Source organism: Bacillus rossius, chromosome 5, assembly GCF_032445375.1.
Source record: "Bacillus rossius redtenbacheri isolate Brsri chromosome 5, Brsri_v3, whole genome shotgun sequence".
Classification (NCBI taxonomy): Eukaryota; Metazoa; Arthropoda; class Insecta; order Phasmatodea; family Bacillidae; genus Bacillus; species Bacillus rossius.
This window is the reverse complement of record NC_086333.1, coordinates 16,470,279-16,487,547: the sequence shown is the minus strand read 5'-3', so window position 1 is coordinate 16,487,547 and position 17,269 is coordinate 16,470,279. Positions and strand designations below refer to the sequence as shown.

The following is a 17,269-nucleotide window of genomic DNA, read 5'->3' as shown; positions in this document are numbered from 1 at the left end:
AACGTACACACAGTACACACAGGAAACGGAACGTACACACAGTACACACAGGGAACGGAACGTACACACAGTACACACAGGAAACGGAACATACACACAGGAAACGGAACGTACACACAGTACACACAGGAAACGGAACGTACACACAGTACACACAGGAAACGGAACGTACACACACAGGGAACGGAACGTACACACAGTACACACAGGAAACGGAACGTACACACAGTACACACAGGGAACGGAACGTACACACAGTACACACAGGAAACGGAACGTACACACAGTACACACAGGAAACGGAACGTACACACAGTACACACAGGAAACGGAACGAACAAGTAATATTCACGCAACTGACACACAGTACACGCAGAGTACACGCAATTTACGCAAAGTACACCCAATGTACGCAATGTACGCAATATATATGTAATGTACACACAATGACTACGCTTCGTTCGCGCAGTACAAGCATTTAATGAAAACGAAGCACGTTTGGACGGAAATTCTATAAAACGAAAGCTCATTTAACGAAAAGGAGGCGCATTCTCTCGTTCATTCAACTTGGTAGGATACGATTTTCAATGATAAGTTAGGATATAATCTCTCCATCAGTCTATGAATCCAACAGTTTATATTTCCATTAGCCATCGACTCCAATAGTCATTGACTCCAACAGTCATTGGCTCCAACAGTCATTGCCTCCAACAGTCATTGTCTCCAACTACCTTCAAGTGTACAAAGCTCCAACTACTTCAGCAGCATTATGTTATAAGATTACATGACTGCTTGTTTACATAGCTACAAGTCAACGAGGCTACTTGGCTACGTAGCTACAAGTATACGAGGCTCCAAGCCATCATGACTACGCGACTACGAACCATGAAGTAACGAGACTACGTGACTACGGGTATTCAAGCTTACGATACTGCGAGGCTACAGAGCTACGAAGCTTCTAGAACATAAGTTCACGAGACTGCGAGAATACAGGACTACAAGTGTACACGAGTACTTGACTACTTCTTAGCTTCATCAGCTCCAAATGGCTCCAACAGGTCCAACAGCCTCCAAATGCTTAACACAGCTCCAAATGGCTCCAATGCTCCAAACGATCTCCAAATGCTTGACAGCTCCAAATGTCTCCAAATGCTTAACACAGCTCCAAATGGCTCCAAATGCTCCAAACGGCCTCCAAATGGCTCCAACAGCTCCAACAGCCTCCAAATGCTTAACACAGCTCCAAATGGCTCCAAATGCTCCAAACGACCTCCAAATGCTTGACAGCTCCAACAGCCTCCAAATGCTTAACACAGCTCCAAATGGCTCCAAATGCTCCAAACGGCCTCCAAATGCTTGACAGCTCCAACGGCCTCCAAATGCTTAACACAGCTCCAAATGGCTCCAAATGCTCCAAACGGCCTCCAAATGCTTGACAGCTCCAAAAGGCTCCAAATGCTTAACACTGCTCCAAATGCTTCAAAAGGCTCCAATTATCGCATCTGTCTTCGTCGGCATTTTCTCTTTTGCTCCCACTGCTCCAACAGCATTATGTTATATGATTCCATGGATACTTTGTTACGTAGCTACAGGTCTACGATGTTCCAATGCATCATGTTTACGAAGCTTCCAGAACACAAGGTTACGAGACTGCGAGGCTACAGGACTACGAAGCTTCCAGGACACGAGGCTACATGGCTACGAGACTACATAACTCTAACTGATTACAATAGCACCACTCAGTGGTGAGAGTTAGGTTATCTAATGCAAAGCAAATTGATGCAAGTAGTTCTGGCTGTCATCAACAGATGTAGCCACGTGTTGCTTGCAGGTGAATATTAATTAGTTATTTTATGTGGGATGCGGGATGCTCACTAACGATCGCAAAAGAAGGAGGGCTTCGCTAGACACCAAGGAGAAGGAAGTTCGTCCATCCTGTTAGTGCTTCTTAGATTTCTCAGAGATTATTTGACTGAATAATGATATATATTTTTTTTTTTTAATTTCCACCTGATAAAAATTTACAAGTGCTGATTTATTGGCTGAATTTCAATAATTAAATGCAACCTTGAATAAAAAATGACATGACTCATTAAGTAAAAAATTCTTCATGCAGAGATCAATTCCTCATCAGTAACCAGAAGCACTCGGAGAAAACCATCAGATGTCTAGTCAGGAATAATCAGGAGGACACGGAGAAAACCATCATAAAATTAGCAAGAATAATCAGCAGCACACGGAGAAAACCAACAAAATATTGACAAGAATAATCAGGAGCACACGGAGAAAACCACCAAAATATTGACAAGAATAATCAGGAGCACAAGGAGAAAACCCCCGCAAGTTTTCTTTGATATCATAAAATTTCAGGAAAAAATAGTAATAAAAAATTAAAAAAAAATAAAATAAAAAAATACATAAACAGATTCTGCTAGCTTGTGAACTTCTCATTGTTGAACAAAAATAGAGTTCTAGTACAAGCCAGAATTTTATGTATTTTTTTATTTTATTTTTTTTAATTTTTTATTACTATTTTTTCATGAAATTTTATGATATCAAAGAAAACTTGCGGCGGTTTTCTCCTTGTGCTCCTGATTATTCTTGTCAATATTTTGGTGGTTTTCTCCGTGTGCTCCTGATTATTCTTGTCAATATTTTGTTGGTTTTCTCCGTGTGCTGCTGATTATTCTTGCTAATTTTATGATGGTTTTCTCCGTGTCCTCCTGATTATTCCTGACTAGACATCTGATGGTTTTCTCCGAGTGCTTCTGGTTACTGATGAGGAATTGATCTCTGCATGAAGAATTTTTTACTTAATGAGTCATGTCATTTTTTATTCAAGGTTGCATTTAATTATTGAAATTCAGCCAATAAATCAGCACTTGTAAATTTTTATCAGGTGGAAATTTAAAAAAAAATATATATATCATTATTCAGTCAAATAATCTCTGAGAAATCTAAGAAGCACTAACAGGATGGACGAACTTCCTTCTCCTTGGTGTCTAGCGAAGCCCTCCTTCTTTTGCGATCGTTAGTGAGCATCCCGCATCCCACATAAAATAACTAATTAATATTCACCTGCAAGCAACACGTGGCTACATCTGTTGATGACAGCCAGAACTACTTGCATCAATTTGCTTTGCATTAGATAACCTAACTCTCACCACTGAGTGGTGCTATTGTAATCAGTTAGAGTTATGTAGTCTCGTAGCCATGTAGCCTCGTGTCCTGGAAGCTTCGTAGTCCTGTAGCCTCGCAGTCTCGTAACCTTGTGTTCTGGAAGCTTCGTAAACATGATGCATTGGAACATCGTAGACCTGTAGCTACGTAACAAAGTATCCATGGAATCATATAACATAATGCTGTTGGAGCAGTGGGAGCAAAAGAGAAAATGCCGACGAAGACAGATGCGATAATTGGAGCCTTTTGAAGCATTTGGATCTGTGTTAAGCATTTGGAGCCTTTTGGAGCTGTCAAGCATTTGGAGGCCGTTTGGAGCATTTGGAGCCATTTGGAGCTGTGTTAAGCATTTGGAGGCCGTTGGAGCTGTCAAGCATTTGGAGGCCGTTTGGAGCATTTGGAGCCATTTGGAGCTGTGTTAAGCATTTGGAGGCTGTTGGAGCTGTCAAGCATTTGGAGGTCGTTTGGAGCATTTGGAGCCATTTGGAGCTGTGTTAAGCATTTGGAGGCTGTTGGAGCTGTTGGAGCCATTTGGAGGCCGTTTGGAGCATTTGGAGCCATTTGGAGCTGTGTTAAGCATTTGGAGACATTTGGAGCTGTCAAGCATTTGGAGATCGTTTGGAGCATTTGGAGCCATTTGGAGCTGTGTTAAGCATTTGGAGGCTGTTGGACCTGTTGGAGCCATTTGGAGCTGATGAAGCTAAGAAGTAGTCAAGTACTCGTGTACACTTGTAGTCCTGTATTCTCGCAGTCTCGTGAACTTATGTTCTATAAGCTTCGTAGCTCTGTAGCCTCGCAGTATCGTAAGCTTGAATACCCGTAGTCACGTAGTCTCGTTACTTCATGGTTCGTAGTCGCGTAGTCATGATGGCTTGGAGCCTCGTATACTTGTAGCTACGTAGCCAAGTAGCCTCGTTGACTTGTAGCTATGTAAACAAGCAGTCATGTAATCTTATAACATAATGCTGCTGAAGTAGTTGGAGCTTTGTACACTTGAAGGTAGTTGGAGACAATGACTGTTGGAGGCAATGACTGTTGGAGCCAATGACTGTTGGAGTCAATGACTATTGGAGTCGATGGCTAATGGAAATATAAACTGTTGGATTCATAGACTGATGGAGAGATTATATCCTAACTTATCATTGAAAATCGTATCCTACCAAGTTGAATGAACGAGAGAATGCGCCTCCTTTTCGTTAAATGAGCTTTCGTTTTATAGAATTTCCGTCCAAACGTGCTTCGTTTTCATTAAATGCTTGTCCTGCGCGAACGAAGCGTAGTCATTGTGTGTACATTACATATATATTGCGTACATTGCGTACATTGGGTGTACTTTGCGTAAATTGCGTGTACTCTGCGTGTACTGTGTGTCAGTTGCGTGAATATTACGTGTTCGTTCCGTTTCCTGTGTGTACTGTGTGTACGTTCCGCTTCCTGTGTGTACTGTGTGTACGTTCCGTTTCCTGTGTGTACTGTGTGTACGTTCCGTTCCCTGTGTGTACTATGTGTACGTTCCGTTTCCTGTGTGTACTGTGTGTACGTTCCGTTCCCTGTGTGTGTACGTTCCGTTTCCTGTGTGTACTGTGTGTACGTTCCGTTTCCTGTGTGTACTGTGTGTACGTTCCGTTTCCTGTGTGTACGTTCCGTTTCCTGTGTGTACTGTGTGTACGTTCCGTTTCCTGTGTGTACTGTGTGTACGTTCCGTTTCCTGTGTGTGTACTGTGTAATCATTACATTTATTGTGTGTAAATTACATGTATTGCGCGTACATTGCGTGTTGGAGCTGTTGGAGCATTTGGAGCTTTATACACTTGAAGGTAGTTGGAGGAGTCTTGTACACTCGTAGAATTGTAGCCTCATGGTCTCTTAGACTCGTAGCATTCTAGCCAAATATCATTGGAGCTGATGAAGAAAAAGGCCGTTGGTGTCAATGACTGTTGGAGTCACTAGACTGATAGAATCAATAGACTGATGGAACCAATGAATATTGGAGCAAATGAATTTTGGAGCCAATGACAAATGTGCGGTCTTTTCGATGATGGTGCTACCTTTTTCGTTGTCGGTGCTTCCAAATGTGCTGCCTTTTCGTTGTCGACGCTTCCAAGTGTGCTTCCTTTTTTTTTTTGATGGTGCTTCTATTTTTTAAATGTTGTTTTGACTCTAGTATTATAATAAATTGTTCTTGATTTGACTAGCGTATTATTCCATCCGGTGCATGTATATAAGCGAGTCCTAGACAGCAGGACGCTCAGTTTGTTTCTGACGACTGCGGTGTAAGGATCACCTAGATTGTTTAATCTGGTGCATAAATCGCGTAATTACCTGTTCTTGCGAACTCGATGGCATCTTTACCGTCTTTAACGTTGAACTCGGAGGTTGTACCATCGACTACGGGAACCATGACGTCAGCGCCGACGATGTTGGAGCAGATCACGTTGGCAACGCCTCTGACAACACTGGAGGAGACTTCGATATGTGCTGTTCCACCATCAGCTAAAGTTTCATCAGCATTTAATACTTCAATTAATGAAGAGCGTACTTCGCATCAGTGCAAATACTGTGGTGCATCATTTACTATCACCTCAAATGCTCGCAGACATGAAAGAAGCGGTTGTTCTAATAATGTTCAAAGAATACAATTTCAGTGCAATAAGTGCAATAAACTAATTTCACGTCTCGATAGCTTACATCGTCATTATAAAAAATGCTCCGAGACGTATAATGAACATGGTTATTGATTTGACTCATGTGTTGTACCGGCTAATGAGACTATATATAAGTGATATGAACTTCAGTCCGTCTCTGGCTGTGGCGATGAACGGATCGGATAGACATTTAAAGTCATGTAAAAGGCTTAGTCCGTACAATAAGAAGACTGTTTGAATCGAGGAATCCAAAAAGGCTTTATTAATTTGTCAGTGTTTTTTTTTTTGTACTTGTAGTAGTGTATTGAATTTATGTAATAAAATTTTTTAAAAGAACTTGCGGTGTTTTTATTTCTCAAACCTGTCGCTTTTGTGGTATTTTTTAAAATTAAAGTTGATTTGTATCGACCAGGGATCGAACCAAGGACCTTATTCGATCTAATCAATCAGTATATATAGATTCCACATTAAGTTAATGAATTTTGAACTTTTTCCCGCATCTCTAGCTAAATAATTACACGATTCCAAGATGGTGACCATAATGACTTATAGGATGATGGTTGATTTGGAAACTATGCTTCATTTAGGACTTTGATGATTATTTATTAAAATTATTATAGTTCACTTAAAATTAATATGTTTTGCATCGTCCAGGGATCGAACCAAGGATCTAAGTCGATCCAATCAATCATTATATGGATTACAAATTTATTTAATGAATTTTGAACTTTTTCCCGAATCTCTATCATTACAATTACGAATTTCCAATATGGTGGTCTTGTTGTCTGATAGGATGATGGTAGTAGATGATTTAAAGTCTCTTTACGAATGTTGAACATGGTTTATTGAAATTATTATTTTTTACATAAAATTAAACATTATTGCATCGATCGGGTATCAAACCGAGGACAGGAATCGATCGAATCAATATGTAAGTTAATGAGTGATTTATTTAATGAATTTTGGAACTTTTCCCGAATTTGTAGCTAAATAATTACGGATTTTCAAGATGGCGGCCAAATTTCAAGATGGCGGGGGCACCTCGGTAATAAATGTTTACTACACTCTAGCGGGTAAGAATTAAACTAACATGGCATCAGCACACTCTAGCCGACGATACAATTATGATGGCTTCCAGCATCGAAGACAAGATGGCGGACATGACGTCATACTAGATGACGATATATATGCTTTGAAAAAAGTGGTGGGAGTCAGTCTGCTAGCACCCACCATTGAGGAAGGAGCCTGTCACCATTTTTAATTTTTTTTTGCCCTCACCAGGTTCGAACCGAGGACTCCAAACTCCGTGTCGTAAAAGTATATTTTTTAAATATTTTTTATTAAAAATTTTATTATTTGAATTTTTTTATATTTTTTAAAAAAAATTTCATTAAAATCGGATAATAAATAAAAAAGTTAAAGATGGCGGCCGTAACGGAAATTGCAACGGTGACGTCATCATCCAATATGGCTGCCATGACATCCTTATTTTCAAGGTCGGCGGCTTATAAGCGGCTAGCTCTTAGGAGTTTTAAGCCGCTTTTAGGAGTTTTCGTTTTTTCTAGGGCAACGCGACTTTTGAGGATTTTCGAAATCCTAATTTTTGAACTGTGGAATTATTTGAGATTTTTTGGCGGAAATTTTTTTCAAAAAAATTGAAATTTTGGCGATTTTTGAGGAATTTTGGGCAATTTTTGCCCAATTTTGGCGGATTTTGAGGGTCAAAGGTCAAGGTCAAACTTGTCCCGTTACGCTGTGTCCCGTTACGCTCGTCCAAGATGGCCGCCGTGACGTCACAATCCAAGATGGCGGACACCGGCTCCGGCTCCACACCCTGAACCCTGTCCTCGGCGCCCCTATTATATACTACTAGTTTAGTCCCATTATAATAGTTTTTGTTGCAGGTGATTGTTGCGCTGTTGCAGGTGATGTTCCCGGGCAAGGATATGGCAGCAACTTCATCGCCCCGCAGGCTGCACTTTCAGGTGTGGCCGACCGATTCAGTCTTGGTGTGTAGAAATATATGTATTGTGGTTGGCAATCGCATTATGTAGAACATAAGAAAGCAGTTTCAGACGATTTTCGTGTGTGATAACTTGAGTAAACATGCATCTATGTTTTAAAATTAGGTCATTAGTGGTACCACAAATATACGTGTATTATGTGACGGGCGAAGGATTGAAGGAGTGTTATTAAACAATTCCGAATATTTTACACAGCTAACAAGCAGGCTGCTCTATGACTGGCCAGAGAAAACATTTTTAGTTTAAAATAAACAGATGACAAGAAGACAATTGTATGAATAGCAAGAAATGTTTTAAGGAATATTACATCTGACCAGCTGACATAAAGGCCCTTATGTCTCTAGCCAAAATAGTTCAAAGGACTAACACAGCAAAAGAACATGACACTGTGTGACTAGCCTGAAAATTTAAAATGACAAACAAGCAGGCAAAATTTAGACAAGTCTAAAAAAAATAACATCACTGATAAGCAGACATTTGTGCGAGTAGCCAGAAAATTTAAGGCAACTGAAATGGCTGACAAGAAGGCCACTGTGTAAATTGCCAAAACAATAACAATAACTAATACAGAAGACAGGCTGGCCCCCTGTATGACTAGTTAGGATAGTTAGGATGATAAAAAGATTCGACAATTATGCCAAAAGGCAAATATTCATAAAAGTTACATTATCCAATACAACTGACCAACTGACCGATGTTAAAATGTAAAATCGTTAACACAGTCGACAAGCAGGCCACTGTGTGACTAGTTAGAATAGTTTAAAAGACTAAAACAGCTGACCATTTGGCCCTTTCGTAAGTATCTTGAAAACTTAGAATTAATATAACAAATAAAAAATGGCTGCTGTCTAGCTACACAAACTTGTATAAAACACTAATACGAATGACAAACAGGCTGCTGTATGACTAGCCAGTATACTTAGACAGACTGACACAACTAAGGATTCGCCTCCTGTGTTTATAGTTAAAAAAAGGTTGAAAGAATAACTAACACGGTTGACAAAAAGCCACTGTGTGACTAGCTGGAAAAGTTATAATGACTAACATGGCTGAAAATAAGGTCAATACGCGACTAGACAGTAAAGCTATAAAGACTATCATATCTGACATACTGGCCACTTTAAGACTATCCAGAAAAATTAGAATGACTAACAAAGCTGAAAAATGTCACTGGGTGACTAGCCAGATTAGTTATAAAGATAACAAAATTGACAAGCAGGCCACAATGCGACTATTCTTTAGAGTTAAAATAACTCATACAGCTGGTGAGCAGTCTGTTGTACGAATGACCAGATATATATAAAAATTACACCGCTGATAAGCTGACTATTGTTAATCTAGCTACAAAGAAACGTGTTTAACCCAGCTGCCAGGCAGACCACTGAGCGACTAGTAGATATAAATACAAATTCTAAAAAATCTTTTGAGCAGGCTAATATGCCACTAGTCAAAAATTAGAATACCTGACACAGCTAACAAGCAGAGTGCTGTAGAACAAAACAGAATAGTTTGAAAGACTAACGCAGCTGACAAGCAGGATACTGTGCGAATAGTTAAAAAAGTTAAAATGCCTTCACACCGCTGACAAGCTGGCTACTGTGTGACTAGCCAGTAAAATGCGAATGAATAACACAGCTGGCTAACAGTCCTCTTTGTGAGTAGCTAGAATTGTAGAATAACTAACAAATCTCAGATACCGGCAAAAGTACGACTATCAAGTATAGTATAATGGCTAACACAGCTTATATGCAGGCCACTGTTTGACTCACTAGAATAGTTTTTAAGACTAATTTATTTGATAAGTAGACCACTATGCATAAGGAAAGGGTATACATACATAGAATGATATACATAGCTGACAAACATGCTACTGTGTGACTAGCCTTTAAAGTTATAATGACTAACACAACAGACAAACAGGCTTATGTGCACTAGGCATAAAAGTAAGAAATAATACAGCTGATAAGAAGTCCACTGTACGTCTAGCCAGAAGAGTTAGATGGTCTAACATATCTGGCAAGTTGGCTGCTATTTGGGAAATCTAAAAATAAAGAGTGTACATATTCAATGTTAAACACCACATGCCACTACACTGGAATCCAAGCAGTTTCAATAAACATTCAAGTACTTTGTAATGATGAACGGCAATCGTGTTGAAGTTTTCCTCAATGATTTCAACTTCATGCAAAATCGAGTAAAGCGTCCTTCGGACTAACGTCAAAGGGGCTCAGGCAATGGACATGTGAAGTAGAACAGGTAACCAACATAAAATATCCCAAGAGGCTAAAATAAAACTTAATTATCAAATTGAGTCGTTTCCGAACGAAACCTCCCACTATTCTTCCACTCCTATAACATATCTAGAAGCTGGTTTCACGTTCAAAACAATAAATGATACTCTCATTGAAAAGCATCCTGAATTGCAGACCATCATAAAATATGAATGTGTTAAAACTATTACACAAAACTATGGGCATCTATTTGGGCATCCTTAGGTAGATGTTTGTTCCACTTGCGAGGACTTAAACACTAAAATTAAGTCTACGACACTAAATTTTAAAATGCAATGAGTACTCCATCTGCTGAACTTATAGTTCATAAACTAAGAAAGTGTAAATTTTGCAATAATATACAAGTGGTTATAGAGATGTGCAGGAAAAGAAATGCTTAGTTGGAATTGCGTTTGATTTTATGCAAAACCTTCTATTACCTGTCATCCCAGTCCAAGATATGTTTTATTTATGTAAGTTGTAGCATTATGTGTTTAATGTACACAATTTAGGTGAACAAAATGTAATTTTTTACGCGTACTTCAGGGGGTGCCAAAAAAAAGGGCCCTAACGAGGTTTGCACAATGTTGATAATTGCATTTTACCCGAAGTAAAAGAACTGCACCTGTTTTGTGATTCTTGCCCTGGACATAACAGTAACCATACAGTAAAACGAAGTATTTTATTGCTCACTATTATTGAACGATTAAGTGCCATACATCTGTATTTTCCTGTGCGAGGACACAGCATTTTGCGAAGCGATCGTGACTTTGAAGTTATAAGTCGAGTTGTTGGAGATGCGACAGATTTAAGTGGTTCATAAAATCAATCATCTGGCAGTATGGAAACATTGGTCTGTTTCATTTACGTATAATTTGGTTTCTGGTCTGGCTTTTAAAATCGAAATTATCTAACCGCAGTGTCATAACCAGGAGATTATTATTTGGGCAGATCTTCGGCGATACTGCTTCTCCAACTTTGGCTCTTTGTTTAATTTGTTTTGTTGCTTTTGTATTTTTGCACAGTCCGTGTGAGACACAATTTATGAGTGATGTGTTCACGAACTCCGCAATGCTAAGCATGGGTGAAGGTCAGTGCTGCCAGCCTGACCACTACAGTTTCGGGGCTGTGTTAGGTGCAGTTGGAGGCTTTGCGAGGCCGGTCTCCTTGGCCAGCTTCCCGGGGGTGCCGGCACCGTCTGCCCCCTTCGCGCCGGCCTTCCCCCTCAGCACACGAGCTCCTGACAGCACCATGCCACCACGAGCTCCTGACAGCACCACGCCACCACTAGCCCGGGGTGAGTTCCTCTCGCAGCTCCGTGCACCCTTCCATCGTCGCTCTGAACGGCAACAGGCTATATGCATGTGCATGCCTGTTAGAGGAGTAAATACCCTCCAGTTCCCGAAAGTATCTATCTGTCTTGCTCATTTCATATTTTATAATTGGTTTAAATTTTACAATAATTAAATACCCTCTTATTCCTGTAATGTGTCTGTCTAGGGTGGTGTACTTGCTCTGTATTGTATAATACTGCAGTCCTGACAGTTTTTTTTACAGAATTTAAAAATATATATTTAAGAGTTTTATGGGTATTTATTCTTTGAAGCTATGTGTCTTCAAGGTTGATAAACGCCTTTACACTTCACAAGGCCATTGATGGTGTGGTATTTAAGAATAAGTTTTTATTTATACCAATGAACTTATGATTGATAAATGAAGCCAAGGATTGAGGGCAATCCCATTTCTTTTACAAAGAAAATGGTGATATTATTCAATCAGAACTATATCCTTTAATATCAATATTGTACATATGATGTTTTACACACGAAGATCTTGGAACTTTAATAATTTCCAAAAATAACTATAAATTACCAACATTTTAAAACAATTGTAACAACTTGCAAAGAAATAAACACATTGACTTATTCATAACTATCGATATATGTACAGTTTTTTTGTATGGTTGTTAATTTTTTTCTGTGCCTTTACAGTGATACCGGCACAGGACCTGGCATGGCTGGCTGGCATCAGCAACTCCACTCATGTCCTTTTAAAGCCGGATTCTCTTGGCGAAGCTAAGGCCTTGGAGTTGGGACTCAATAAGGTGACTGAATCCCTTTATCCTGCAAGAGCTCGAGCTTTAAATTACAATTTTTTTTATGTTACAAAAAAGGGTAAATAGCATGACTGCAAATTTTTTTACAAATAACGCACCTAGTTTTAGGCGATTTTTATTATTAATTAATTATACATTATTTTACCCGCCTTGCCTCCATTTAACTTAGATTAACTTTTATTTAGATTATGAATCATACCAAGAAATTAATATAGGTTGGCTATGGGTTACAAACAAAAATATAAGATTATTGGCATGTTTACCACTTTGAATTATGTTATCACCATAGTAGTAATAAAAACCGAGTCTGGCTGATAGTCTTATGGGACTACGGCTATGTGGTGGCTTCTTGTGGCGGCTTTCCAGTGGTAAGTACTTGGCCATGTTCGGGCGTTTCCGATGCTCGTTGCTTATGGTCGGGACCTCGTCGACCATCTTCGATCACTTTCGGTTGTTTTTGTTTTTTTTTATCATTCGCAATCCTACCCGATGATTTGCTAATTGACTAGTGTCCCCTGCGAGGCACACGTCGCCGGACGCCAATTTTTAATATTCTTTTGGCATTTGCTACTTATATTTAAAAAATTGAGTTATGTTAGTCCTTTCGATAATTTCTTAAAATTTTTTTATTAGTTAAAATTACTTCGAAGGTGAGTGGATCTGAACCCAAGATCCACAAATTATCAACTCAGTGCTTTAACCGGTCAGCTACCGAAACAAGACTAAAGACAAGGGTTTTAAACGCGGATACTATTAGTATTATTTTTTCACAAATTTTTTAAATCTTTTGGACTTCGTAAATGTTTAAAAAGTCCAGATTATGCAGTCAGAGTATTAATTCCGACTTATGTATTTTTTATTTATTTCATTTACCTAACTCAAATGTCATAACATTAGAAGCCTCTATTTAGGACTTTATATGATTCAGGTCTGTACTGTTCTCGCGGTATATAGGCGAGTGAGACCGCACCTCAGCTGTAGCCTGAGAGAGGCCGGTGTACACTCGCCGCCAGGGCCTAGCGTCCCTGGCCATCAAACCAGACCTGGATCACAATGTAAAGCGGACCACGAGTCCAAGTGCCCAAACCACCGCATGGTAGACTCTTTCTACGCTGTCCAACTCTTCATCCAGACCATTCTCTTAGTCCTGTATTTTCCTACACTTAATGCATACAAATTTGCTCTCCGCATTACAGTGCCCAGGGTTTTCCCCTGTGTCTATGCAGGTTTTACCTGGGCCGAACTTACCAAATATTTATAGTCTATAATTAAGAGTAAGGGGAGTTAGTTATGGCATCAATCGCTACCATGGCTGGCCAATCCCGTCCTAACACACGATGCATTCGACCCTTCCCTGCATGGCTAGATTCAGCATAACTAGGCGTATAGGCTTCAGCCTGAGAGGCACCTAGGTCCCTCCCTAACCTGGATCCCCCCAAATACACTTATTTTTAAGTTAGGTTAGAAAAAAATCGCATCAGATCTCAGTCTGACAATAGACGTCATCGAGATAACTACTTCCTGCATCGCTGCGATCGTCTATTAGGAGTTATTGCCTATGGGTAAGTGATATTTAGTAAATAGTGTAAAGATAGCTTCTTTTTTTAGCTAAGTCGGGGATCAATACATTTAGCCTTGTAAATATTTAATATTATATGGTATTAATACGACCACAAGTAGACTTGGCATTCAATATGCTTCCCGTTACGAGAGAGAACATACAGCTTGTTAAGCAACTTGTTTTGGCAGTTCGTACTTCTACATTGATATGTAATTGTGTTGCAAAATATTCAGTTCCTTTATTCATGTTTTGTATAGCTGAGTTTTTAAACGTATAGTGTTAGGCGAATAAAAATGTCCGACTGTAATTAGGTCAAATTATAAACAACCACAATTAGTCAGGTGACTATTTCTGAACCTACGCTCATGAATAAATTTATAAACCATTATAAAAGCATCATTACTGATTTCATACGTAGAGTATTAGTACGCGGCTAACGCTTGCGTGTGTGTCCATGATGATACGTTGAAATACTGGACGTTTATGAGCGTATGCTACGTGTCCAGCTCAAGACAAAGCGCGAGACCCGACTCGTAGCACACGTCCGCTCACCACGTGAGCTCGATGCGGACTGCACGACGAGATCAGTTGGGAGATAAAGAAATAAATAAGAAGTTTGTGCTTTCAAATGTGTCTCAAGAAAGCAAATTTGTATGGAACACCCCATTATATTTTTTAAAAAAAAGTGGTTTCTCAGAAGTGCTTACTTTAATTATATCCGTTGATATCAGAGGATGACACATTTGAATAAAATAAAAACAGTTGTATAATGCCATTGTTGGCCATATTTAGTCTTTTGGGTAATCTTCCAGAGAGTGCTAGTATCAATCAACCCCCACCATCTTGGATTAATTATCCTGCCATCTTGGATGGAAGAGTTTAGGCATGGTGCTTCTAAGGATATGTTCCATATCATGCTTTAAGTGAACTAGAATTTGTCATGCTCTACATCGTCCGCCATCTTGGAACTAGGAAAATATGCCATATTGTTAGGAGAGGAGTAGGCATAAGGCAGACAATACAAACATTCCATATTATTCATTAAATGTGCTAATGATATGGAGAAGAATGTTTCCAAGTTATTTCTTAGTTTAATTTCTGTGCTATTTCAAATTAAAATTTAATGTTATAAAATTAACTGTATACTTATAAAGATAGTGCTTAATCTAGCTTGTAGGCATACATTTTCATATTCGGAATAACTTGTAGTCATAAATTTGTTATTATGATAGTGTTAGCTGTATATTATGTACATTATCTAATACATTAAATAAGATAAAAATAAAAGTTATATGCAATAAAATTTGTATTGACAAAACAAATTGTGTAGTGTTAAATCATAGTTAAAGTAATAATAAATAACTATTGGTTTATATGTAAATGAAAAGATTATAAAATATATATTAATCGATAACATCAACTTTTTCGGATCAATAATATTTTTAATTTATGCTAAGTAATATATGCTTATTAGAAAAAACATCAATTGAAAGCGAAACATTTAATAATAACATGTAAACTATGATAAAAATGTCTCATATTTTTTAATACTTTTTAATTGATATGCCTATAAGGAAGAGATAATAAATATGTGTATAAACCTAATTGAAACAAACTAAGTATTGAAACTGTCCTCTCTCCTTCTGTTGTAGTGTTATCTTTAGTACGTATTTATAAAATTTTATACATTTCCTAATTATTATTATTAGGAACGCCTATAATGTGCTTTTACCAACGAGTATTTATCACTAGCGAACGCTTGACCAGCTTGGGAAACCAGACAGCTAGCGCATTATTTTTTGAATTTAAAAATATTTCCAAACATAACTAGTGTAAAACCTGACAATCGACAATGCAGCTTTGTAATGTGCAAACCAGTACTTTGCAGGCTTTAATAAAAATATTATTAAATTATATCATCAGTTTCCAAAATGCAAATCAATTTAATATTTAAAAAAAATTATTTGGTCATCTTACCTTCCTAAATCTATGACTGTACACCAGGATATAATAATATTTATACAGTTTCTTGTTCGTGAGAACATGCAGCGGATTAGTATTGTATAAATTTTCGATAAAATAATAATACGGTAATGGCAGCTTAACCCCTTACCGTATTTAAACCAATATACAAAAACCACCCTACCCAATATTTTCAATGATATGTATACGAAACAAAAATTGAATATCTAAAACTGACACTACAACTCAAGTGAGAATAGTTTCAATACTTATGCTTGTTGCGATGAAGGGAATCATTTAACTATTAGAATAATCAATAATTAAATTGTTTTAAAAGATCATATATTATTATATATGTGTTGTTTTCTCGTGTTTGTACACCTACAGATAGATAAGTATATATATGCTTTGCATTCTTATCCTCTTAACGTGTTAGAAAAATGTGTTTGCCCGACCTTGAGGGTGTTAACAAATATATTCCATAATTAACACTTATTCTCATCAATATTCTTATTATAAATATGAGTCTGACATTACACATCGACAGAATTATTGAAATAAAGACAAAAACAAAATAATTATTTTTTCAACAATTATTATATATTTCGATATGGCTCATATGAAATTGTGAGTATCGGACATCATTACACATCGTTAACATTTAAACTTAAGGTACTTACATGAAACAATATCGTTTAAAACAAAATATCTGCTAGCTCTGAAAACTATTTATGCAAGTTTTTTTTTAGTGTACGACGACCCATTGAAACTGAATGAAGATAATGTTATGTTCAGACTAGAAAATATGGATCAGTGTCATGATTCTTCACACGATAATTAGATAAAATATACTCGACTAATTGAAAACTCCGTTCTTCTAGGACATCTGGTCTTGTCCCCAGCCGGTTCATGACATGCGCCAACTCTCGCTGTGAAAGAAAGTCTAGAACTACGACCCAGCAGAACTATTGATGACGGTGACTCAGATTGGCGCCGCACAGGATTGGTTAAAAATTCCTTAAATTGGTTGCTTCCTACCAGTGTGGACAGGAATGGTAGCTGTATAACTGATTGGAAGTCTCGCAGCGCACTGGTAGATATTCGCCCGACGCGGTAGTGTAACTGCGAAATAAGACTCCCTATGGTCCGTATGGTAAAAACCCGGACTTCCTCGACTTGACACTTGCAAATCTACATAAATTAGCGGTAGCCACGTATCTTCTCGCTCTCTGCGCGGGCTCCCTAGACGAGGGACCGCCCCACGCACACAGGACGTCGTATCAATCCGAAGCCCAACACTTAAGTAATTATTGTTCTTTCAAAATCGCTGGCCAGCGAGCATCTAGGCTAGGAAGAATGACTAAGCAACCTTGCTTCCTACTTGGCGAGAGTTAATACTCAAAGACCATAGCCACAGAGTAAACAATTGTTAATTCTGTGCCATAGCTAACGTGTGCAGTGAAGTGAAATCAGTAGTAAATGGAATAATAAATCTCAAACAAATATTTAGC

At 38.3% G+C, this 17,269-nt stretch overlaps 1 protein-coding gene across 4 annotated transcripts in view; it reads left to right on the top strand.

Moving 5' to 3' along the window:
* Positions 1–17,269, top strand: part of LOC134531614 (inter-alpha-trypsin inhibitor heavy chain H3-like) — a 166,130-nt gene that overhangs the window by 133,889 nt on the left and 14,972 nt on the right. Inside the window, exons 12-14 of one of the 4 annotated variants that reach the window (XM_063367369.1) lie at positions 7,751–7,810; positions 11,261–11,416; positions 12,111–12,223. In XM_063367369.1, coding sequence (XP_063223439.1) covers positions 7,751–7,810; positions 11,261–11,416; positions 12,111–12,223 — 329 coding nt within the window. Of the gene's footprint in view, positions 1–7,750; positions 7,835–11,254; positions 11,417–12,110; positions 12,224–17,269 lie in introns of all 4 variants that reach the window. The other 3 variants (XM_063367368.1, XM_063367367.1, XM_063367366.1) reach the window with 3 other exon arrangements.